At 37.0% G+C, this 25,845-nt stretch overlaps 1 protein-coding gene across 1 annotated transcript in view; it reads right to left on the reverse strand.

Annotated features, from left to right (window-relative positions):
- Positions 1-25,845, reverse strand: part of RGS7 (regulator of G protein signaling 7) — a 620,681-nt gene that overhangs the window by 40,462 nt on the left and 554,374 nt on the right. The window contains 1 exon segment of the mRNA XM_027768057.1: positions 22,341-22,430. Coding sequence (XP_027623858.1) covers positions 22,341-22,430 — 90 coding nt within the window.

The raw sequence follows: 25,845 nt of genomic DNA on the forward strand, positions 1-25,845 counted from the left end.
TAGGGAAAGGAAGTCTATTTAATGCAACTAAGAAAGAATACATATTGTTCTTTCCGATGGATTTTAAATGAGTAAAAGCTACCTAAGAAGCCACTAAAATTGACACTAACCAGTACATATTTTCCCAGCAAGCTTCATGTCGTCTGTTCCATTCATTTGATTGACTGGGCCTCATATAGTCATAATTAAAGCAGGTAAAAGTGGCAGGAGTTTTCTCTTTCTAATTCACCGCTCAAGGCCTTCAGTTCATGGCTGCTTTGTTGTATCAACTGCTACTCTGACAAACACTTCACATGCAGTGTTTTTCTTTTTTTTTTTTTGGAGAGGTTTTCGCTATAGGGCGCGTGCGCTCGCCAGACAGAGAGAGACAGACAGAAAGCAAGAAATCACCCCCCAGGGGGGATGGCCATGCTGCAATCCCTTCTCCTCCATTCTCCTCTCAGGATCTTGGGCACGCACGCACACGTGCCCGGCGTGAGTTTTAAGACACCGGGTCCGGGACGTGAACCGCGGTTGACTACGTGGGAGTCCAGCGACATAACCATTATGCTAACTGCTGGTCCCCACATGCAGTGTTTTCAGTGCTTGGAGCCCAAATTTAAGCTTACAGATCTGGGGCTTCCCATTTTTAGGATATTGTCTTCTTTGTCAGTTATCAGGGAGTTCAGAACTCAGTGCTTTAGGCTTTTGGCAAAACCACCAACAGACTGAAAAAGGCCTCAGATTACTGTCAGCTGACATGGCTCTTTAAAATTAATCTGCATTTGGATGCACCAAGCTTAGCAGAGTCCATAAAAAGCTCTGTTGGTTCCACGATTAGTTTGTCACTCTTCTTTCAGAGCCAGAGCCAAGAGTAAAATAGGCATCACACTGCACACAGATTTAGTGTATTAAGAACCGAAGTGCCAGGCATATGCTATAAATGGAGCAAAGAACTTTAAGCACAGTCCATCCGTATCTTTAATACTTTAATTTGCTTTTCTATAGGGAGTCTATTTAATATATAATTGTCTCTATTCTCACCTCAACTCCCTTGGAAATACCATCCGTACTTCTTGCAATATTGATGAATTATCTTTATTAATAGCAATGAAGAATTTTGTCTTTTCACTCTTATAACTCTTCTGCAATGAAATGTAGTTGAACATTTTAACATTCATGCTGAAATTGTTCTTCTTTAGTGGAAACATGTCAGGAAAGAAGTAGCTAAGGTAAATGGAATCTTCTGGTAATTCGTAATTTTTATTAGGGGTGAGAGTAGAGAGGGAGAAGATTTTTTTCCTTTCTTATAATCCCAACCTGCCACTTGGCTGTGTGACTTCAAACAAAATACTTGACCTCTCTCTCTGCTTTAATGTTGTCCTAATTACAGAAATGATCTTAAAGGGTTACTGGGAGGATTAGGTATGAGGACTTTATGGGCATGTAACAACCATAATACAATAGCAGGCATTTAGTAAGCACTCACTCACTGTTGGTAAATACATCATATTCTCAAAGGACTCTGTTAACACCAGAAAGCTAAGAGACACTGATCATAAGTATTTTTAGACTTGTGCTTTAAATAAGAAATTAGACTCTGAGTTGGGCAGTCACACTCAAGCCTAATTCTAAAAGAACTACTAATTAGTAAAGCGTAGTGATGCATATTCATAATCGGGCAGAGGGGCCTCCTTAAACAGTCCTGAAAATATGGAAGGCCAACTCTTCGTTTTTTTTCAATGGACAGAGCGACTCTCCCTGGTCTCAGATTGGCTCCGATACAAAATATTTTCGATCTGTTCCTGGCTGTGGTATCATCCAGGCTTGTCTTAGAATCCTGAAATAAATATTAGAGGGATAGTCTAAATTGCACTTGATGGAAACGTCTTCTCATCATTTTCTTTTTCAGTCAGCATGGAAATCAAAAGTTACAAAAACAACGAGATTCTGCATCTTTTAATGAAAGATAAAACAACAATATAAACATACACAAATTTACAGAGGAGGAATCAACTTTAATACATTTGGAGTAAAAGGTGTTTCTTTTTTAAATATGGTATAAAAATAAATGCAAGAAACATTAACCGAGAACGTACATACAGCAGACAAAGACACGAGCTTGTATCTGACTGCGAATACATTGGCGAAATGAAATTTTCTGTACTAATTTATTATTCAGTAAATGTGAAGCCATATGTATACTTATTGATATATGCTTTGTTTTTCTTTTACAATTCTTCCAGTTTGTGACTGACTGCATTTTCAGTGAACTGTGTGTCTAGTGGAAGCTTTAAGAGAAAGAGAGGAACAAAAAAAAAAAGTTTTATATCACTTGAACCTGTTAAAAAGGAAGAACACACAGATCCAGCTTAGTAGAAGGAGGCAGAAAGCAGACAACAGTTTGAAATGGAGGCATTGTGATAGCAAAGAGTCCCTTGGAGAACGCCTTAATGTACACAGAAAAATAACAATTCTGGTCCTTTGCTCATGCAACATCTTGGTCTAGTGTCCTCTGCTCCAGGTAACAATGAGCTACAAAGTATGTGCAGTGACTCCAGTCTGCTTCCATGCTACATGATGATCCTTTTAGTAAGACTGAACAAGGCTTGTTAACCTCTTGGACGTGAGAGATTTCCCCTGAGGAAAAAAGTATAAAACAAGGAAAAAAAGAAGGAGAAAGAAAAGCATGATCACTGAAAACCTGTTTACTAGGAGCATCTATTTATTATGGGTTATTTCTGTGCAAGGGTCAAAACTGAACCCTTTTAAGTACACCTTAGTTGAAACTTCATGACCAAGCTGCCTCTCCCCTCCCTCCTACGAACACATCAAACAGAATGATCTTCTCTCCCTCCACCCTTCTGCCCCTCCCACTCACTTCCTTCCCACTGCAAACAGACTGATGGTTTCACAGCACAGATTAGCAAATTATAAAACATGTCCATAAACATACCATTGAGGTTTAGCAATGAGATACTACCTAGGTTCCCAACTGGTTATTAAACATCTTATAACAGATCTTAGTAAGCTGCTCTGAAAGATAACACTGTGAATCCATTCTGTTAAATGGCTGAAATTAGTGTTGCATTTTCAAATATCTAGAAACATACAATTTAATTAAATAAAAAAAAAATTTGGAGGATGTGGTTCATGAAAACTTGTGATTGAGTCTGTCCCCTATTCTATCTAGTAATGGAGAAAAGGACGCCAATATATACTCAAAGACAAAAGTCTACTTGCTCCCTGTCTCCAACGTGCCCACATCTTCTTTCTCACCTGGCTTCCTTTTAATTCAACCCCAGAAAAATGGAAATGATATAGTTTAATTCCATATATTGTGCTAATACACAGAGTACATATTCGACTTTCGTAAATCTTGAAAATCAATACTGTTCTTCTTAGTTACATCTAGAGAGATAAAATTTTAAATTTTGGATGGAAATACAAATTGTTGATTGGTGGTTTCTGTTTCGTCTCTCATTTTATATGTTCTAGTATAAAAATAGGTGATTTGCTTATTTGTTTTACTTCTTAGAGGATAAAATAACAAGGAAAATTCGAAGTATTTTTTGAGAAATGTAATGTTTTAGTACTAAATCACACAGCAATAATCTTACGTTGTTTCCTAATGTGGTATAGCATTTGATAAAGAGTTTGGGAGAGAGAAATCATCACTCAGAGCCACTGTCTTAGTTCATGCTGGCTTCTGTAGCAGATACCACAGACTGGGTGGATTATAAACAGCAAAACTTTGATTCTCATAGTTCCGGAGTCTGGGCCGTCTAGAATGAAGGTGCCTGCAGATCTGGTGTTTAGAGTGAGTTCTTCCTTGTACATAGTGTATTGTATTTGTGTCTTCCCATGGTGGAGAGGGCAGATAAGCTCCTTGGGCCCTTTTTTTGTAAGGGCACTGATATCACTCATGAGAGCTCCCCTCTCATGATGTAATAATTTCCCCAACGTCCCCTGCCTCCTAATACCACAACATAGAGGGCTTGGATTTTACATAAGAATTTTAGGGGGGAATACACAGCCAGAACAATGCAGCCGTATTTGGGGAACAGAAAGTTATGTTTAAGAAATGATTCATAATTTCATAACTGGTTTCTTTTCATACCATGTAATTAATGATAATGGCCACTTTGGTGACATGAATCGTAACAATGAAAATCAAGCACCATTTTCTGTGGATTGGGAAAAAAGTGTTCACAGTTAGCTTTTAGCAAGTGATTGTAAAAGATGCCAAAGTTGAACAAAGGTATTTCCCACTAAGCTAAGCTTTAGTCACTTTATGACTACAGTATAATAAAAAGAAAAATAATAAAAGAAAAAGCAATTTAACAGGAAATCTTACGTTATAATCAATATATGCACTTCTAGTTTATGATAGTCTGAATGTTTGTGTCCCCTAGTCCTATGCTAAAAACCTAATTACCAATGTGATCGTATTAATAGGTGGGATCTCTTGAGACTGATTAGGTCATGAGAGTGAATTCCTCATAAATGGAGCGAGTGCCTTTATAACAGAGGCCTGAGGGACCTTTTTTCCCTCTTCTACCATGTGAAGACACAGTGAGACAATACCATCTGTGAACTAGGAAGCAGGTCCTCACCAGATACCAAATTTGCAAACATCCTGATCTTGGACTTCTCAGACTCCAGAACAGTGAGTGAGAAATAAATTTCTGCTGATTATAAGTAACCAGTTCATGGTATTTTGTTATAGCAGCCTGAAAGTACTAACACATTGCTCACACTTCTATTCCTCATTCATAAATTGAAGATAATAATAGTACTTAGTTTAAAAACTTGTTCTGAAGAAGCAAATTGCCTAATTTTTTTAGAATATTCTATGTATTCAGTTTATGTTGGGCATTACCTTATATTATTTTTATTAACAATGCTATCACTATATGGTCTCCTCATTAGGATACCCACATCCAAAGTCACTACTCTGACTCCAAAAAAGGGCAGAAAACTGCTAATGAATTGAAAACTAAATTTATAAGTATTTTTACCCCAAATTTAGGCAATACATTAATCAAATAAATCAAATAATACCTTTCCATATGTAAAGACTGTACTATTTTCTCTGTTTACTACTGTAGCCTCTATGGGTTAATATAAATGCATACAGGTGTCATGTGTACATAACTATTTATTTTGAATAACCAATTCACCTGTCTTTAAAAAGTACTTACTCTTTCTTATACCATTTGTAAATTAGAGGGAAGTATATATTGGTTGAGGCATAAGAATAAATTTTTTTTCAGTTTAATTATTTTATTTATTCCATGAGAAAGAGTGAGATAGAGAGATAGTCCCCAAGAGGATCTTGCAATTATAATCCACCCTCAGCCTTCAGTCACCCCTGGATCATGGACAAGTGTGAACTCCTCATATTCAGGGGTTCTCTGAACTTGACCCAGGAATCTTCTGTAGGGTTGCCTCACAGAGCACTGTGTTTCACTGGAATATCATCTGTCCCCCAATACAAGATAATTCTTATATTATAGAAGATTAGGAGAAAGATTTAAGACAGAACTGTTTCTTTAAAGATTAAGACCAGCAGATGGTATAATGGTTACTGTGCTGGACTCTCACATAGTTGACCACATCTTGAGTCCAGGAACTGGCAGCTTAAAACTCATGCTGGGCGCATGTACATGCATGCCCAAGATCCCGAGAGGAGAATGGAGGAAAAGGGATTGTTGTGTGGCCATCTTCCTCTAGGGGGTGACTTCTAGCTTCCTGTCTCTCTAGCAAGCATACATGTTCTACAGCAAAAATCCCTCTCTTAAAGTAAATAAGTAAAAGCTGCAGATTAATGTGATTTGGCTCAAAGTTCTTGGATGAAGAATGAAATTCTTAAATTCAAATAGAAAGCTATTTGAAACTCAGTCAATATGTTTTCAGAGTGTGGAAACTACTGTCATCTTCATAAATATATTAAAAAGAAATATGGTTCTCTTAACATTTGTTGATTTATTTATTTTATTTTTTCAAATATTCTCAAATGCTCAAAGCTACTAGCCCTTTTATAGACTTGATTAAAAATGGGGTGTGATACAAGTTTAACTGGACAAGCTCTTGTCCAGGAAATAATTTTAAAACACTGTTTCATAGAATCTAAAAGATAAATACAGGCCTGAGAGTTTGTGATAACAGAAAAAACAATGGGCAGAAATGGGAAAACATGCATATATCTTACTATAGTCAAACAATAAAATCCTTCGTGTGCTGTGACTTAACCAAATATGCAATAAGGATATTTATTTTGTGTGTTGAGACAATTCAAAAGCAATAGTAAAAAGAACTTAAATGTCCTACTGGGGTCAACTTAAATGTCCTACTGGGGTCAAAGCAAATGGCATGGATGCTAGGTGGATCATGCAGATTTGAAGAGGTAAAATGCCTGGATCATTTTGTAAACCATGTGCAAATCCTGCCTTGTTCTCACATAGCAAGAAAAAGACCTAAGCCATCTTCTAGTGTCCAAAAAAACGATTGTGTATACAGTGTCAGTTGCTCACTCTATTAGAAAGTATTAAATATTTTTCAAAGAGTGATTTTATTGAACATGAACTTAATTAATTTATTAATAAAATTTGACCAGAGAGGGACAGAGTGAGAGCAAGAGTGAGCGAGCAAGAGAAGGAGGGAGGAGAGAGGGAGACAGGGAGAGAGGGAGAGAGAGAGAGAGAGACAGAGAAAGAGAGAGAGGAAAGTGAGAAAGCAAGCCGCCAAGTCCAGGACTTGAACCTCCATGTGGTAGTCCAGCGCCCTTAACCACACCTCCTGCTGGTCCCAGAAAGTATTAGATTAAAAAGAACATGATCTCTAAAAATAAAAAAAAATATGTACTTCTAGGGAAGTACATATTGGTACTATATTTGCATGTTAGCCATTTTGTAATCATCATTTTCAGTGTAGTTTCTCAGATGCTGCATAGAATCAGCTCTGCCAATTACCTTTTCATAATTTTTTTTTTGAGAGATTTTTGCTATAGGGTGCATGTGCTCACCAGAAAGAGAAAGAGACAGAGATAGAAAGCGAGAAATCACTCCCCAGGGGGATAACCATACCACCATCCCTTCTCTTCCATTTTCCTCTCAGGATTTTGGGCACGTGTCCAGCATGAGTTTCAAGCCATTGGGCTCGGGACGCGAAATGTGGTCAGCCACATGGGAGTCCAGCACGTTAACTACTACATTATTTGGTGGCCCCTATAATTTTTTTGAAGTTGAAGAATCTGAGAAACTTTTATAGCTGAGTTCTAAAGTTTTAAAGAGCTAAACAACCTTTATCAAGAATATATATATATAATTTTTTTTACCAAATTACTTACAATAATTCAATAATTCTGTATGAATAATGCTTATTTTTAAACAAACAAACAAAAACAATTAAGAATGATATGATTTAAACCCTTCCTGTCAGATTGTAAAGGAAATAGATTACAGAGGAAACAAATCTATATAGAGACAAAGACAAACACAGATAAAAGAAAAACTCAAGGTCCTGTGAAGTACTGTAATACCTAATGAACAATATTTTAGAAAAAGAACACATAATCAGCTCCAGGAAAAAATAAATGGAGACTCTTTCTGGCACCTGAGTAAATACAACACATTAACCTGATCTAGAATACAGTATCACAGAAACAAGGGGTTTTCCAGTGCCTCACAATCAGAGTTCACTTTCACCAAACCAACTCCTTCCTATCCTAAATGCTTTGTAGAGACTGTTATTCCGAGGGGAAAAACAGAACAAAACAAAAAGTCCAAAGTAAAAACCTATGTGTTTTTTCTTAACTTTTCCAAGTGAACTCTCATTCTACCTCCTTTTAAAAAATCGTTCTTGGTCTTGGGAACCAGCAGTTAGTGTAATGGCTATGTTGCTGGACTCCCACATAGTCGACCGCAGTTCGTGTCCAGGACCCAGTGGCTTAGAACTCACGCCGGGCGCATGTGCGTGTGAGCCCAAGATCCTGAGAGGAGAATGGAGGAGAAGGGATTGTGGTGTGACCATCCCCCCTGGGGGGTGATTTCTCGCTTTCTGTCTCTATGTCTCTCTCTGTCTATCTGGCGAGCGCACGCACCCTATAGCGAAAACACCTCTCAAAAAAACCCCAAAAAAACAAAAAACAATCTTGGTCTTAGAGCAGTAAGAGAAAGTGGATAGTAGAGAGCCCTGAGTCAAGAAGTAAAGGGCAGGAGACATTAGGGAGAGGGAAGCAACTTTCCACCTTGCTCTCTTGCCGATCCTCATCCACAAAGAAAGCAGGCTAATGCGACATTTTTTAGGTTGCTAAGCCCACTTGCTTTATTGCTGTCATCAAAATACACAGCAGGCTTTCCCAGTTTACTGAATACTGAACAGACTGAGGAGTAATAAAGGGGTAGGTTTTTCAAAGGTGGTTAGGAGAGAGCTAACAGAGAAGAGGAGAGGTTTATTCGCATCTCTCGATTTAAAATTAAAAAAATAACCTCTTAATTCTTGCTATTCCCTACAACTCTTGGTTGTCTGCTCCTGGCACTGTCTCTAAGTCTCTCCCATATGTTGCTGCAGACTCAGAAGTACATTCTCAGAAGCACAACGTAGGCTTCAAAGGCAAGGGCAAGGGACTGGAAATAAGAAAGCAGAAATCCTAATATTGCCTTCCTACTGGTTTATGGGATCCAACTGTCTGACCAGATGCCTCCCCACAGCTACATAATATAATAGAAAGAGCTGCGTGATTGGTGCAAATGAGATGTTGTCGGACCAGAGATAGGGAATGTTCTTATGAGAGGCAGAACTAAAGGATAGTATCTGTTCTTTTATTCTTGTGAAGAAAAAATATCCTTGTTTCAATTCTATTGGGTCGTCAGAAAAGTCATGATGCATTTTTGCATAGAAAAACATGTTATGACTTTTCAGATGACCCAATAAATAGAAATGTCTTTGCCTGGATTTCAAAGTCTTTATTACCTGGCTTCTTCGGCCTTTCAAACTGCCTATAGTACCGTGGCTGGTCTTTGCACTTACTGCTTTCTCAGCTAGGTTCACCTGTTGATGCACATACCTGTTCAGATCTTATCTGCTCTTCAAAGATGAACCTCTTCCCCATGAACCTACTGAAATCCTCAAACTTCTGCCTCAGCTCTGACTCTGCCTGTTCACAGAACTTGTACTAGTCTTGTACTATTTTGTAGGTCACCTGGTCTAGTGAAGTAATTGAGAGTTAACACTAATACTATAGAAGTCCCCAATGAATTACTTCATTGTCTGTGTGAGTTAAAGTCCCTGGGTGGAAATCTTATTTTAAGAATTAACTTCTAGAAACAAGGGTAATGAGATGCTAATATCTTAGGATAAGTAACTTTTAACTTGAGGGCAGAGGCATGGTAGGGTGAGGGACTGAAGAAACTGATCATACTCTAAATGTTAACTAACAGCCAAACAGAATCTGGGTCTTTTCACCTGGGAAGGTGAAAAGAAGGAATTAAAGCTAGACTAGATGTTTGGAAAGCTCTTTCCTGATTTAAAATAAACCAGTTCTCCTAGGTAAACTTGCAGTCAAGTTTACTGAAACATACTGAATAATTTGATCAAAACTGTTGAGTGTGGATAAGTTCCTAGAATGTTAAATATAAGGTCAAATTCTTGAGATTTAGGGGAAAAAATAGCGATTCCATGACTAGTTTCAAAGCTTTAATTAAATGCTGAAAACTAAAAAAAATTCTAGTGTAATGTACTAAAAACAGCTTATGAATACATATACATAGAAATATTAGTTAGTAGCTTCCTGTGTTGACTTAGAAAAAACAAGTCAAATATTTTCATTTGTTTAATTTAAAATATTTCCCCATAATAAAAGTAGTATATGTCTATGAGAGTAAATGAGGAAAACATAGAAAAATATAAAGAAGAAATTTATGTCACCTGAAATACAATTATTTACACAAGACTACTATATCCTAGTTTTTAATACAAAAATACATGCTTATTTTATTTTTCTACAAAACTGAAGTTATACTGTACATAGTATTATGGCTTATTATAAATAATGTCTATTCAAATGATTATATTTTGTTCAATTATCCATGTTATTTATGCTTCTAAAATACTATGGTTTTTCAAAGTCAGTATATCAATGGATATGACAAATCAATTTAGAGAGATGCAACTAACATTTAGAAAAAAAATTAGTGTAATAGAAGAAAGCAGAACAGTTTGGAGTAGGGAGCAGCAGTTGGTATAATGGCTATGTCGCTGGACTCCCATATAGTTAATCGCGGTTCAAGTCCTGGACCCGATGACTTAAAACTCACGCTGGGCACGTGTACGTGTGTGCCCAAGATCCTGAGAGGAGAATGGAGGAGAAGGGTTGTGGCATGGCCATCCCCCCTGGGAGGTGATTTCTTGCTTTCTGTCTTTCTGTCTCTTTCTGTCTTTCTGGTAAGCACACATGCCCTCTAGCTAAAACCTCTCCAAAAAAATAAATAAAGTTCAGAATATACTGTATGTAATAAGGGAATGTTATTTGTGAAGTGTTATTTTAATTCTATGCATATATAAACATGCACAAGTACAGTTTGTAGAGTAACTGTATTCACTCCCATGAACACATACAAACACATATGCTGGTCTAATGTGTCAAATGTAGGTGGCATTAAGAAAAGAGATGAAAGTCACTACTGTAAAAACTGATTTTTACTATCTGCATAATATTCTATCAGTAGATATAAGAATCTTTAAAAAGTTAAATGTGTATCACAAAAAAACTACTCATGGGTTTCATATTTGCTTGCACCAAAGTATACTCGTACTTTACTTTTTCCACAAACTTTTGAAGTACTCTCCTTGACGTATTTTGAAGTACTCCTGTCTTGATGTATTTAAGAAATTATAATCGTTGCACATTCAGATTGTGTTCTACATTTGGCAATAATATGATGTAAGGAATATATTTGTATGTGTGGAAGCATCTGAGTTTTCTTAGGCTTAACTTACTAGATGTTGACTTACTGATTCAAAGTGGTTTTTTTTTTTTTTGGCTTTTGGTACATTCTGTCTTCAAAGTGGGTTTTTTTTTTTTTTGGCTTTTATTACATTCTGTCAAGTTTTATTCTGCAAAAGTGATAGTAATTCACACTCCTACAAATAATATATGATGTCATCTATTAATAATATTTTCTTATCCCATTTCTAACAGCAGATATTATCATTAAAAAAAATCTAACCAAACTAAAGGAAAAATTCATTTTGTTGCTTTCAAATTAGAGGTTTTTTTTTTTTTTGGCTTTTATTACATTCTGTCAAGTTTTATTCTGCAAAAGTGATAGTAATTCACACTCCTACAAATAATATATGATGTCATCTATTAATAATATTTTCTTATCCCATTTCTAACAGCAGATATTATCATTAAAAAAAATCTAACCAAACTAAAGGAAAAATTCATTTTGTTGCTTTCAAATTAGAGTTGGTTCTTAATAGTTTTCCTTTTTCTCATATAGTCACCAACTATTTTAATTTTTTCTGTTTAAAGTGCTTAAGTTCTGGGATCAGCAGATGGTGTAATGGTTATGCCACTGGACTCCTGCATAGTCAACTGCAGTTTGAGTCTCAGACGTGGCAGCTTAAAACTCATGCCGGGCGCGTGTGTGTGAGTTCCCAAGATTCCAAGAGGAGAAGAAGGTACTGTGGCATGAGGGGGTGGGATTTCTCCCTCTCTGTCTCTATCTTTCTGGCGAGTACACATGCCCTATAGCAAAAAATCTCTCTCTAAAAAAAAAACGGTGCCCAACTTTTTGCCCATTTTCCTAGTAGTGTGTTGCTCTGAATATTTGTTGCAAAGAACTCCTTATATAAACTCTATTGGGTCATTGTCTGCCATGAACATGCTCCTTACTCCTTACTCATTTTTTAAAAAGGCTTTGTGTGGGGACACGTTTAAGAGAGAGAGTCTGAGGTGTGGGGACATGCGCTGAGCAAACACCACATGCTCTTTTGGGGTTTGGCAGAACCTTGTAACTTGTCTTTCCCTGACCTTGGCTGCAGACAGAGCAAGGGTGGAAATTACTAGGGGCGTTCCAACAGACACATCTGATGGACTTCAAGAAACATCTTGACCCCAATTAGTAAAGTCCAATCCCTGCTCTGCATCTGAAAGGTTCTTTAGACTACTCTGGGTGTGGTGGTGCACTCCTTATGGAGAAGTTCTTTAGCTCCTTCCCCACACCTAACAGCTAGTTCTCTGCATTAGAAGAGAAGATGAGATTTGCTCTAGATGGGATTACCACCAAGGGATATACCTGGCCCCAGGTATGACTAATCCCTTATAGATTTGTTAACTGCTTCTTATTGTCTGTAACCTGGCAACTAATCCATGAAGTGTCATGAAACATACATGTGTAATGTCTCCTTGTACTGTAAATAAAGACGTCCAGTTCATCTGGGCAGGACAAGTTGCTTGGGCTACCTAGACTCAGGCTGCCTGTGTCCATTTCTACTCTATCCCTTTGTCTCTTTCTTTCCAATTCCCCGGTCCTGGCAAGATGGAGGGCTTTCTCTTTCTCACCAGCAGCCCTCTGATCATGATTCAGCCAGACCCAAGCCCTGGGGCGGACGCCAACAGCTTTGCCAGGGAACCAGCAGGTGGTGTAGTGGTTAAAGCATTGGACTCTGACATGGCCAGCTACAGTTCAAGTCCAGACTCAGTGGCTTGAAAATCACACTGGGCATGTATGCATGCATGCCCACAATCCTGAGAGGAGAATGGATGAGGCAGGACTGTGGCATGGTCACCTCCCAGGGGAGTGATTTCTCACCTTACCTCTCTCTCTCTGTCTCTCTTTCTGGTGAGTGCATGCATCCTACAGCTAAAAGTGAAAAAAAGAAAAATCTTGAAAAAAGGTTGCCAGATCTGGAGACAGGAGTTTGTTTTAAACAAAGATTTGTAAGCTAAGTAGGGTCCTCATAGATCAGGATGAGCTGCAGCTGGGGCCTCAGAGCCACTAGCTAACACCTAAAGCTTCATATTCATCAGACCAGTACTTTGGGAAGTGCTACTGAAACTTCTATCTCTAGCAGATGTGGCAGCAAGGGGGATGTTTCCACTGAGACTATATACTCAGCAGTCACCTGGCATTCCTTAAATACCCCAAGGTTGCATTGGATGCTTTGTGACCAAAACCACTATACAATCTACAGCTTATAGAACTTGAGTGGCCACTTAGGGACGAATGATGATACCAGGGGAAAAGAAAGACATAGTGTCTGAACTAAATTAGGCCACATGGTCTGATACATTTCACACTAATCGATTTACATCATGCTGTGGGGAAACAAAAATTGTTTTCTGAGGCAAGTTACCACTACAACCGGTTTCAATAAAGTAAGATGGATGGCCATATCTGCCAACGACATGATGAATGAGATCAATTTCAGGTCCAGAGCAAAAGAAGAAGAGAAAATAGTTCACCCTTGACTATTCTCACTTTGCGCCTCTGCTAGTGATATCTGTGTGGGGAGGAAGCCCAAAGACTTTAGTGCTGTAAGAAATTTCTAACATAATTTACACAAAAAAAGTACATGGAAAATTAAGTGTGAATTTTAGTGTGAAAACATTTTGAAATCCATATATAATTTTTCATATTATGCATTTTTCAGGAACTTTTCGAAGATCCGTCACATTACTATACCTGTAATTTAAAGCGACAGAATTCAAAGCACTTGACCAGAAAAGACATACAAAGTCATCCTTAAAGTAAAAACACCGGGGTACAGACATGAAACCAAAACCCCTCCTCTGGTAGTTCCCAATCTGCTTGCACACTAAGAGGATGTGGCAGGCCATCTGTTTCATTATGATGGATGCTCATGTAAACCAAAGATCTAACTAGCTCAGGGGAGGTCTTACTATGCTGCAAGTTTATTAGTATAAATATAATCTTAAAAAAATGACCTTTCTGAACACTCTGAAGTTTGTCCCTACTTAACTGCTATCAAGGGAAAGGACAATTAAGACAGACAGATCTTCTGAAAACTACATAGTAGGGGTCAGCAGGTGGCATAGTGGTTTTGGTGCTAGACTCCCACACGGTTGACTGTGCTTGAGTGCTGGACCTGGCAGCTTGAAACTCAAGCCAGGTATATGTGTGTGCATGCCCAAAGTCCCCAAGAGGAGAATGAAAGAAAAGGAAGTGTGTCATTGGACATCCCCCCAGGGTGTGATTTCTCGCTTTCTGTCTGTCTCTCTGGTGAGCACATACACCCTATAGCAAAAAATCTCTAAAAAACAAATAAAGAAAAATAAAAAGAAGGAAAAAGACCTACATAGTAGGAGTAGCACATAACCTATCACACAGTTAAACTTAATAAATGTAGACAAAGGATGATCTAGGAGCTAGTAAACTGGTGTACAGAAGCAATGATATCAATTTAGCATAAAAGTGGATCCTATACCATCAGGTAAATTATTTCTATTGGCATTATTCATGGTGAACAAATCCAGTGGCAAATTTATAAATTTTATTTTTAGGCACTTCAGGATCCTTTTCATCTTCGCTTATCTACATTAATAGGCCTACAAACTCAGATACCAAAGCCCAGAGGACTCAACCTTAAACAGAACCAAGGTCCAAGCCAAATGGGCACAAAAGGATTGGCCCTTGTGCTGTTCTGCTGGAGTGTGACTCCAGAGCTGCCTGAAGTTGTAGTCCTTACTGGCATCTGCATCCCTCATAGGTTACACTGGATGGAGAGGGTGACTCCCAGTTTATAGTCTAGGTCTTTATTTAAGAATATAGGAGAGATTTCATACTAGATTTTACATGTAATAAACACTAACTTAAAAATCATTTGACCTGGGACAAGAAATAACTCCCATGTCTTTGACTATGTCTTAAATAACAATGGAAGCCTCTCAGAAAGTGAGTATAATTCTTCATAAATTGAGAAATAATTGGTAGGAGAGGCCTGTCATTAATGTGTAACATAAATGGTTTGGGACATCAGTAATATGAAGTATGATTCCCACACTTACAGAAAAGTTATTCTTCCCTCTAGTGTATGCTCTTCCATTAGGGAAAAAGTAAAGAAGAGAGACAGAGAAAAAAAGGTAGAGATACTTCTTATAAATTTGCACTCTATTTAACCAAATAATTCAATTTTTAATGAATGTAAGAGGGAAGTCAATATTTAATTGAAGGATATTTATCATACTATAATAGCAATGAATAAATAATGAACACCCTAAGTGCCCATTAACAGAAGATTAGAAAATACATTAAGGGTATATCTATTCAAAGGAATTTTGTGTGTTTGATAAGTGGAATCATGTAGAAAAACAAGAAGTGATCTGAAAGATATTTATAATGCATTTTAAGTGAATAAAGCATGTTCTGAAGCATAATTACATATAATATTTCTTAAATATTTATATGTAAATTTGACAATTAGAGGTATATCTGAGTAGAGAAACAGTAGATGAAGAAATTAAGGTCCAGTGATTTAAGTAAGTTCTAAAAATTCACATATCAAGAAAGTATGGGACTACATTTCAGACTTAAACATAAACACATCAAACTCTTGGGCTTATGCTCTTTTCTTACCACATCTTACTGCTCATATAAAATCTGCATAAGATTGCATTAACCAGAGACTCCATAATGGACTTAGATAGGTCATTTAATTTGAATTAGCCAAAAAAGTCGTTCTAAAAGAACTAAGAATTATATAATTCTCATTTTAATACTTCGACAAGTTGTAGAATTTATATTTACATGTGACTTCTATCAATATTTAGATTATTACGTTATAGAGTTAAGTACAGATTTGATTTCAAAGAGCAACTGACTTCAGAACCAACTCAGTCTTTCTGTTAAAATCCTCTGAAAGAGTCTTCACAACTTCTTTTGGTAATTTGTTGCAGTCTCCAGAGCATAGTTAAAAATCTCAGTGCATTAGCATAAGTACACCAGGGCAGGAAATAGAAGTGCTCAAGAGGCCATCATAATTTTTTCTATTGGTTCTCTTAGTGGCTTTGCAGATAATTGTCTTCATTGAAATAGGATAAAGGTATTCCTGAAAAGAGGTTAGATTAGTGAATCCCTAGGAGTGCATCATTAACATTCTCTAATATTCATTTCTATTTTTCTAATCCAGAGCCAGGCTGATTTAATTTCTATTTTGCACAAAGAAGAGAAGATGAGTCATATGGTTGGCACCTGATTTATGAATCTTGATTGAAGTTGTTGCTGATCAATCCCCCCACCCTATTTTCTCTTTGTTTTGTCTTTTGTTTGGAGAGGTTTTTGCTATAGGGTGTACATGCTCACCAGAAAGACAGAGAGAGACAGAGAGACAGAAAGCGAGAAGTCATCCCCCAGGGGGGATGGCCATGCTGCAATCCCTTCTCCACCATTCTCCTCTTGGGATCTTGGGCATGCACACACACGCACATGGACCCAGCGTGAGTTTAAGCCACCAGGTCTGGGACTTGAATCGTGATCAACTACATGGGAGTCCAGCGACATAAACATTTTGCTAACTGCTGGTCCCTCCCCCCCCTTTTATTTCTATCTGGTCCTTCTTAAAATCTGTACATCAGACAGATGCTAAGGTATTCTAGTGGTTGGTGAATGGTGTTGGATTTGATGATGGTGATGGAGGAAGATGTTTTTTACAATCAGTAAAGCATATGAACATTGTGAAAAGAGAATACACCTGGAACCAGCAGATGGTGTAATGGTTACATCACTGGACTCTCTCACAGTCGACTGTGGTTCAAATCCCAGACCTGGCAGCTTAAAACTCATGTCAGGCATGTGTACATGTGTGCCCAAAATCCTGAGAGGAGAATGGAGGAGAAGGGATTATGGTGTGGTCATCCTACTGGGGAACGATTTCTTGCTTTCTGTCTCTCTATCTCTGTCTCTCCATCAAACACATGCGTCATTTAGCAAAAATATCTCTAAAAAATAAAAAAGAGAATACATCCTATTTAAGAGTAATGTGTAAAGGTGTGAGAGGACATACATAGTTGCCCTTAAAACAACAACTTTAGGAGACTTTCCTGAGAGCAAGGGAGATGAAGACACAAAAAAATGGGACCAGGAGGTGGGATGGTGGATAAGGTGCTGGACTCCCACATGGCAGATTGTGGTTCCAGTCCTAGACCCAGCAGCTTGAAACTCATGCCGGGTGTGTGTGCGTGTGTGCTAGAAATCCTGAAAGAAGAATGGAGGAGAAGGGATTGCAGTGTGGCCATGTTCTTTGGTAAGTGATTTCTCAGTTTCCCTCTCACTGCCTCTCTCTGTCTCGTCTCGCAAGTACACGTGCCCTTACAAAGCCTTTAAAGAAAGAGAGAAACCAAAGAGTAAATTACAGGAAATGAGATTTCTTGAGACAACAGCCAAGCAGAAGGCATTACACACATTATACAATGTGAGTTATTCTTATCCTAGCCTTTCTGGGTGTAATGGAAAGAATAAGAGTAATCAATAAAGAGTAATGGATTTAAAACTAGGAAAAATCTGCTTCCAATTCTGCTCTAACACTCTCAACTGAGTGACACTGATGAAGGGCTTCTTCTCATTATCCCCCTATCTGTTCACCTGTGAAAGCAATGTAATACTCCCCAACTCCTCCCAGGATGGTTGTGCATGTAAATGACAACATCACAACAAATCAACAAGAAGGACTGCATGCCCTCAAGACACTGACAATGCTATGCAATTGTTCCCTATTTATTATAATTATTCTCTAAAGTACTGGCGAGACGTATTTGTCTCGCAAGACCTATTCGTCTTCCAACAGTTGGAAGAATATCAAGAGCAGGGTGGATTGGTGAAAAGAGAAAGAATTGAGAAACAATACATTTTGGATCAGTGCCAGCTCTCTTGCCATCTGATCCTGGGCAAGACACAACCTTCCTCTTACCCTCCAGTTTTGTCACATGTAAAATGGATAAAATAACAGGTCAGTAAGTGAATTAAGCGAAGTTAGAAAATATAAATAATAAAAAGGGCCTAATGCGAAGCCTGATATGTAGCAGGTACTCAATAAATGTGAGTTATTTTCTCATTTTCCTAAGTTTGTTTCACGGTCTCCCTATTTTTTTATTCCTATTTTCCCTGTTTCATTTCTTTCTTGAATACTATACGTCTTGTATCTCCCTGTGCCTCCACCTACGATTTCTTTTAACACCCTTGTGTAAATATCATTTTTTTCTCCATTATTTCTGAGTATTATAAAATTACTCCTTTATTTTGTATTAAAATGATTTAGTTTATTCAGTAAATATATTCTATAATATCTTGTGTGTAAATACTTGGGGTGCTTGACTCAAGAGCTGACCCTAAAAGTACTGTGGAGGAATACTCTGTAGGGGAAATCCAGAAAGACTTTCTAATTTTCTTACTCTATTTATTCAGAGTAACACCAAAACAAATTATTCAGTGACAAACATCACTTTTTATTTTCCTGAATTAAAAGCGATTACTGTTAGACAATGTACCTAAAGGTTTTCTGAGTTATACTATGTCATATGTTGTAGGTGTGTGTGTGTTAAAAGAGAGAGAGAAAATGTTACTTTAGTAATTTCAGTCTTTTTTTCCTTCTGCTTAAGAGAGTGGTTGCTGTTCGCAGCCTGGTGAAATCATTTTCATCCGATTAAATGATACCTCTTATGGAAATTCTCAGATTACATAGGAATCTTCCTTCCTCATCATAATACCAAGGAGATAAATAACTTATTATTCCTTTACATCATAACATATTGTTATACAATTAGTTACCTTTACAGTCAAAGTCTACATGTTCCCAAGACAGCAAAATGTTTGGAAATCAGTTGTCACTTGTATGAATTTTGATGGAAGGTGTAGATGGTTGATTATTGCTTCCTTTTACTTCCTGTTGGTTCTTTCTATTTTTTATTATTTATTTATTGGGCCATTGGAAAAGTCATGACACATTTTTGCATAGAAAAACAGAAAAACGCATCATGACTTTCCTGATGACCGAATATTTAAATTTTTCTTAGTTTTTTTTTTTGCCATAGGGTGCATGCTCTTGCTGGAGAGAGACAGAGAGAGGGAAATTAAGAAATCACCCCTCCATGACCACACCACAGGCCCTCCTCCTCCATCCTCCTCTTGTGATTTTGGGCATGCATGCACATGTACCCAGCATGATTTTCAAGCCATTTGGTCCAGGCCTCAAATTGGAGTTGACCATGTGGGAGTCTAGTGCCTTAACAACCACACCTCCTGCTAGCTCCCTTTTGATTCTTTTCTAAAGTTTGAAATGTGTGACAATGTGTTGTGCTTTAAGAGGTGGGAGAGTAAGTCATATTTGAGAAAGGTTTTGGAGGAAAGGACTATTTTTCTTCCCCTTTCAAACATACTCTAGTTGCATCACTATTTTAATTACATCACAGAAATTTCCATTTTGATCTTAAGAACAATATTCTTCAGCATTATGTTAGAAAAGGATGAATTTGAAACAATTATTAACCAATATATAGAACGTTCTGAATATCCTATGGCCACTTTCTTTAGGAAGATCTTGGGGGAATTTCTTTGATATTGCTTTTTCTCCCCAAAGTGAATTATATTTTTAAGAAAGCTGTGTATAAAAGGACAGAGATTCCAATAAAACCAGCCAAAATTTTGTGAAGTTTATAGTGTGATGAATCCCTGGAGTCCCTCATTCTCCATCCCTTGAAGTCATGCAATCATATTGAATGTTCAAAGTATATATATTGGCGTTTAAATCTTTTCAAATACTCTGTGTACAGTCACAATGGTAATTCAAAAGTAGAACTGATTAACATTCCCCACCACAAAGATTCTTGAAGGAAACTGAAAACAAACACTGTATCGTTGTTGAATCCAGTTTGCTTACATTTCAACACACATAACTCCACTTAACTGGTTACCACAGCAAAAGCCACAACATACACACATACACACACACACACACAGCAAGCAGCATGGAGCTAGTCAACAACTCAACAGACAATGCAGACAAACTTGAGTATAAACCAAGATTGTTCTACCTCTTTTCATAACAGGTTAGTGCTGGCCCTCAGTGTTGGTGTACAGTTTTTATGGCATGGGAAAATAGGGATGTTTCTGCCCTATAAAAATAAATGTGTTGAAGGCTTTAGTTTGAGCTTACACAATGTCAGAAAGTTCCAAAGGCACTGGCACAATACAAAAAAATAAAGAAAGAATCCCACAAACAAATATATATCACCGAAACACATGGGAAGATACTAAGGAAACACTGGTAGGAGAACTATCAGTTTCCTGGATAATTTATGTAATGTTTTCAACACCTTCCTGAAAAATAAAGATTAAGAGAAGCATGCTAGTGGGTCTACATTGGGGCATATCTTGTCCCTAACCACCATTCATATCAAGTCTTTGACTTTAAACTGCTCAACAGATGACTTTCTCCCTGCAGAGATAGCAAACACAGCACCCTCTTAATCTTTTAGGCCTAAGGAAGTGCTAAGGAAAAGAGCATAGAAATGCATGCACTATCTTTAATAAAGAAAGGTATGCATGGAATAAAAATAAATACATAAAGAATAATTGCTATTCCTTTATTCTATCTATAAAATATATACTTCTTTCCAAACTTTAGTTGTTCATGTATGACATTTTTATCTGCTCTAGAAAGGGCTGGGGCAGAAAGATAGGTAAGGAAGTATGAAATTCTGAATTTAAATAAAGGCAATACTTTTGCTATTACATCAAAAAGTGGGCAGGGGGGCTAGAAATAGGGAAACTAGAAAAATTTCATTGGACTTACTGATTTGTAATTCCTCAAAAGATAAAACTTACCACATTCTGTGCAAATTTCTCAAAAGATGATCTGCGATCCATTGAGTTTCCAGACTTACATGTGTGAGGTGGGGGTAGGGTGAAGGGAAACAAGGGAACATTAAAAAAAGAAAAAGAAGCAGCAGGGAAACAGAGCAGAAAAAGACAGGATGATGTGACACAACACCAAATCCATGGTCTAAATCACACGACCCAGGAAGATAGAAGAGCCACCAAAGAAGGCCTTTTGTCATAGGATATGGGCTCTATTTTCGTTGTGTTCTTATTTTTAACACCAAAAAGTCTTCCTAAGCAAATAGAATGGTGTGATTTCAAGAAAAAATTAAGTTAATATACAAGGAAGTACATATGTTAAGCTTTTATGTTGACATTTGTGAAGCCGAAATATTTGAAAATCAAATATCATATCATGAGAATTTCCTCAGAATTTTACCTCAGGGCTAAATTTCTACAGATAACATTACTAATTCTGTAGAGCACTGCTATCTAATAAAACATTTTGAAAAGATAGAAATTTTAGAACAGAAGCCTTCTGCATGGTTACTGAGCACTTGAAATTTGAGTGAAATTTTAGGTAATTTTAATTAATTAAAATTAAAAGTAAAATAGCCCTGTGTGGTTAATGGTTGATCATTGGAAAATGCAAGACTCAAATTTCTATCTCTACTGCAAAGGCAAGAGCCTTTAAAAGAATCTTATTGGCCTAAATGATCACCATGAATTACATAAAATTGTAATTTAAACTTTCAAAAAGCTATGGACTATTTTAACATTAAAAAATAATGGTGTTCATGGTTCTGTCCAGATCTTCCATACCCTGTTATATTGAGCATATCAAGATCTATGGAAAGGGAGACCTTGATCATGAACACTAATTGGATACTGAGGTCTAAAGCAACTCTCTCAAAATGTGCTTGGCTACCTTTTTATGTGTGCAAAATTCATCATAGGAATATTAAATAATTCAGGATAAATACCAAATGAAAATATGTAGAAGCACGTGTTAATCCATTTTGGCAGTTACATTGAAAAAAGTGGGGTCTACTTTTAGTTATAAGGTCAGTAGTCCAAAATGTACAACCTGGCTTATTAAACAAAGAAAATCTTCTTCATGTTTTTGATATAATGATATTATTTCTTTATCATAATTATTGATTTCTGAAACTAGGCATATTTGGGGCTGTCAGAAAAGTCATGAAGTCTTTTTTCTATTCTTTTTCTACCCAAAAATGTGTCATGACTAGGACTAACCATGGAACATGAAAATAGCTTCTAATAAATGTTGTGAAGCATGAACATTTGCAGAAACAAAAATAACTAACAAAAAATACAATAAGCCACCAACAAACAAAAACAAAAATAACTGAAATAGCCCTAATAAAATGCAAAGGTTTGGGGGAGGGTCTTGGAATATGTTCACTTACCACTTGTCCAATACCCTGGGCCCAGCAGAAGTCATTACTCCAAAGAATTATAACTGATAACTAGGTCAAAAAGGTCACAAAGAACCAATACCTTTTTCTTTGCCTGTAGAAGTTCCTGATAGGCACTGGATCTTATAAAACGTGGGTATGAATCACTTTTCATCAGTTTGTAAATGTGCTCCTAAAAAGAAAGAGTGATTGAGGTGCCTCTTATTTATTTCTCAGGATAAATAAAATGCATGATAAGAATACCACATGTAGTAAAAGAACAAATCTGTTAGCAGTAAAAGATAGTAATGATGCTTCTGTGTATAATACAGTTAGATCTCCAAATTCATTATTTTATTCATGGGTCAATGCTTAAATTGGTTTAGGAGCTACTGAGGAGGTAAATGACATGTAGAACTTTTTAATATAAAAAGAAATTTAGCTAAAAGAATGTCATGAAATAATTTCAAATCAATACATAGATCATTTGTGACTATAAATAAATATGTTAGCTCTTAAAGTTACTCTAAGCCGAGACCAGCAGATGGTATATTGGTTCTATTGCTGGACTACCACACAGTCAACTACAGTTTGATTCTCAGACCCAGAGGTTTAAAACTCAGGCTTTGTGCACCTGTGTGTGTGCCCAAACTCCTGAGACGAAAATGGAGGAGAAGGGATTGCAGCGTGGCCATCCCCAACCCCTGGGGGAGGGTGTGATTTCTCACTTTCTGTCTCTCTCTCTCTGTCTCTCCAGCTACCACATGTATCCTAAAGAGAGAGAGAGAAAAAAAAATCTATCTTAAAAAAAAAAAAAAAAAAAAAAGCAAGCTACTCTAGGCCAAATGGAGATGACATGAAGTCAAAAAAGAGTAATCATTTTGGGAACTTACATTTATTGGGAGGTTGTAGATTGCCCAGATGAATCATTTCTTTGGTACAAATTATATGGAAAATTGTAATCAGCATCCACTTTGGAGCAGAACACAAGTCAAAAATGAAACTTTGTGATATTTATTTTTGTTTTGTTTTGTTTTGTGCGTGTGCTTGCCAGAAAGAGAGATAGAGAGTGAGAAATCACCCCACAGGGGGATGGCCATGCCACAATCCCTTCTTCTCCATTCTCCTCTCGGGATCTTGGGCATGCATGCACATGTGCCTGGCATGAGTTTAAGTCAGGTCCAGGACTCAAAACCGTGGTCAACTCCATGGGAGTCCAGTGACATAGCCATTATGCCAATTGCTAGTCCTGAAATTTTGTGATATTTAATTGTTAGGTCTCTTAATTTGTGTACATTTTTTTTTTTTTTTTGCTCATTCAGTGACAAATTAGGTATATATTTATTTATTCACCTCCAAGAAGTCTGCAATGTTACATTTTGGTGATGAATGTTAATAGATAAAGAAGTCAGGCAAAGAAAAGAAAAGGTGTTCATCCAATTTGGCCTTCACCCAACCTAGGGGGATTCCGCTAGGGTCCAAAACAACTCACATGGGAGCTTCAGTGCTCCTTGGTCTTCCTAACCCAGTGAGATATCAATGAGATGCAGAGTTCTGAATTATTTGAGAATATCCTGAATGTTTCAATCTTTTATTATTTGGAGATAAAATATATTTTAAGAAACGATTTTGTTTCTCTGTTTTTAAACACGCCAGCCATAATTCAAAGTTACTGTGAACCCATTTATAGACATTCAGTATATTAAGTAGCAAGATCTAGCCTAAGACTGATTTGCAAGAATATGATAAATTTGGAACTGTGTCAGAATTTGAAAAGTGGAGCAATGTCTGGTTTTGTATTTAAGCATTTTGAGATCCAGATTGTATTTTGCTCAATACCACTTAGTGTAAATTTAGACCAATTTATTTCTCTAACCTATAATTTTTATAGCTATAAAATACCATTGTTGGGAGGACTAAAGAAGTGATCTGTGCTTAACAGAGCAGAGGGCATGCTCTGTTAAGTAGAGCTCAAATACTTGTGAGACTGTGCCTGAGACACTGCTGAGCGTTTGCCTGTAAGAGTTAGCGTAATCCTCAGGAAACTCGACTGAGGTTGGTAACCGTTATTATGTCCATTTTACATACGAAGAAACTGAGGCATGGTGAAGTCAAGCATGCAAGAGGTCACAGAGCAAAGCCCAGATCAGAACCTGGATGATTTAGCTCCAGAATCTGCTCTCTTAATCATTTCATTGCATTTCTTCTCAAACAATGGCAGGATGTTCTATTATTGTATCTTTGAAGAATCAGATTTTTAAAAAACCCACAACAACTTGGAGTGAATTATCTGGACTTAGTTAAAAAATAAGCCTAAAATTGAGAGCAATATTTTCTGTAGAAAAAATATTTCTTCTCATTTTGTTGAGAAGAATATTAAGTAAGAATATTTTTCGGTGACATGGATAACAGAGACAGGTTCTTTCTAAGATTTCAGAAGGGCATTCCAAACATTTTTACACATTGCTGGCTCTAGAAAAGTGCTTGACATTTTTATCTTGAGAAAAAAGAAAGATAAATCAGAAGAGAAGGGAGCAGGAGGGCCAGAGTTTTCATCCTGGCAGAATGCGAGTACTTGTACCCGGACCATGGCTTTGCCTCAGGGAATGTTACCTGTGATAACTCATGTGAGTTTTCTACACAGTGGTCCTCTCTTTAAAACAAAGTCGTGGAAAAATCTAACTTCTACTGAGAGTAGAAATAAAGGACATTTGTGTATCGCATTTTTTAAAAAAGAATTATTTATTCAATTTTATTTATCATCATTATTATTTTTTAATTTGCTACAGGGCATGTACACTCACCAGACAGACAAACAGAGGGAGAGAGAAAGCAAGTGTCCAGGTCCAGAACTTGAACCACTTCCGGCCATGTGCGAGTCCAGCACCTTAACCACCACACCACCTGCTGGCCCTGTGTCTCATTCTTTATCTCCTACATTTTATTTAGTAATGTGTTATGCAAGACAAGATGCTTTCTATTGTTAATATTCTCTTAAAGGAGATTTAAAAATTATGAAGTATATATACAGTTCTGATTTAAAAGCTGACTTTAAGGGCTGGCAGGTGGCATAGTGGTTAAGGGCGCTGGATTCCAACATGGGCAACCACAGTTCGAGTCCTGGACCTTGTGGCTTGCTTTCTCACTTTCTCTCTCTCTCTCTCTGTCTGTCTCTCTCTATCTTTCTCCCCAAATTAAAATAAATAAGCAAATAAAATAAAGTTAAATCATTCTTTAAAAAAATAAATAAAAGCTGACTTTAACACATCATTACAGAATAATATCCCCTCATTACAAGTTTGTTTTACTTCTTGAACAACAGTATTTCTGAAAGTAGAAATTCAAATGATCTTAGAGTGTTAAAATGAATTTCCTTATTTTCCTTCCATAGACTAAAATTTAACTTGAAAAATTAATGGATGCCTGAATCTTCTATTCCATTTTTTTTTCCCTGAGACAAAACTGTTTGCATTGGACATATCTTTAAGCAAATCCAGTTCTGATGATTTGTAATGTTGAATAACTAATTGATGTTGGAATATTAGGATCTCCATATTGAAGATGCTTTAAAGACTTAAAATGTGGACCAGCTGGTTGCATGATGGTTA

Source organism: Tupaia chinensis, unplaced genomic scaffold, assembly GCF_000334495.1.
Source record: "Tupaia chinensis unplaced genomic scaffold, TupChi_1.0 Scaffold000074_1, whole genome shotgun sequence".
NCBI lineage: Eukaryota > Metazoa > Chordata > Mammalia > Scandentia > Tupaiidae > Tupaia > Tupaia belangeri.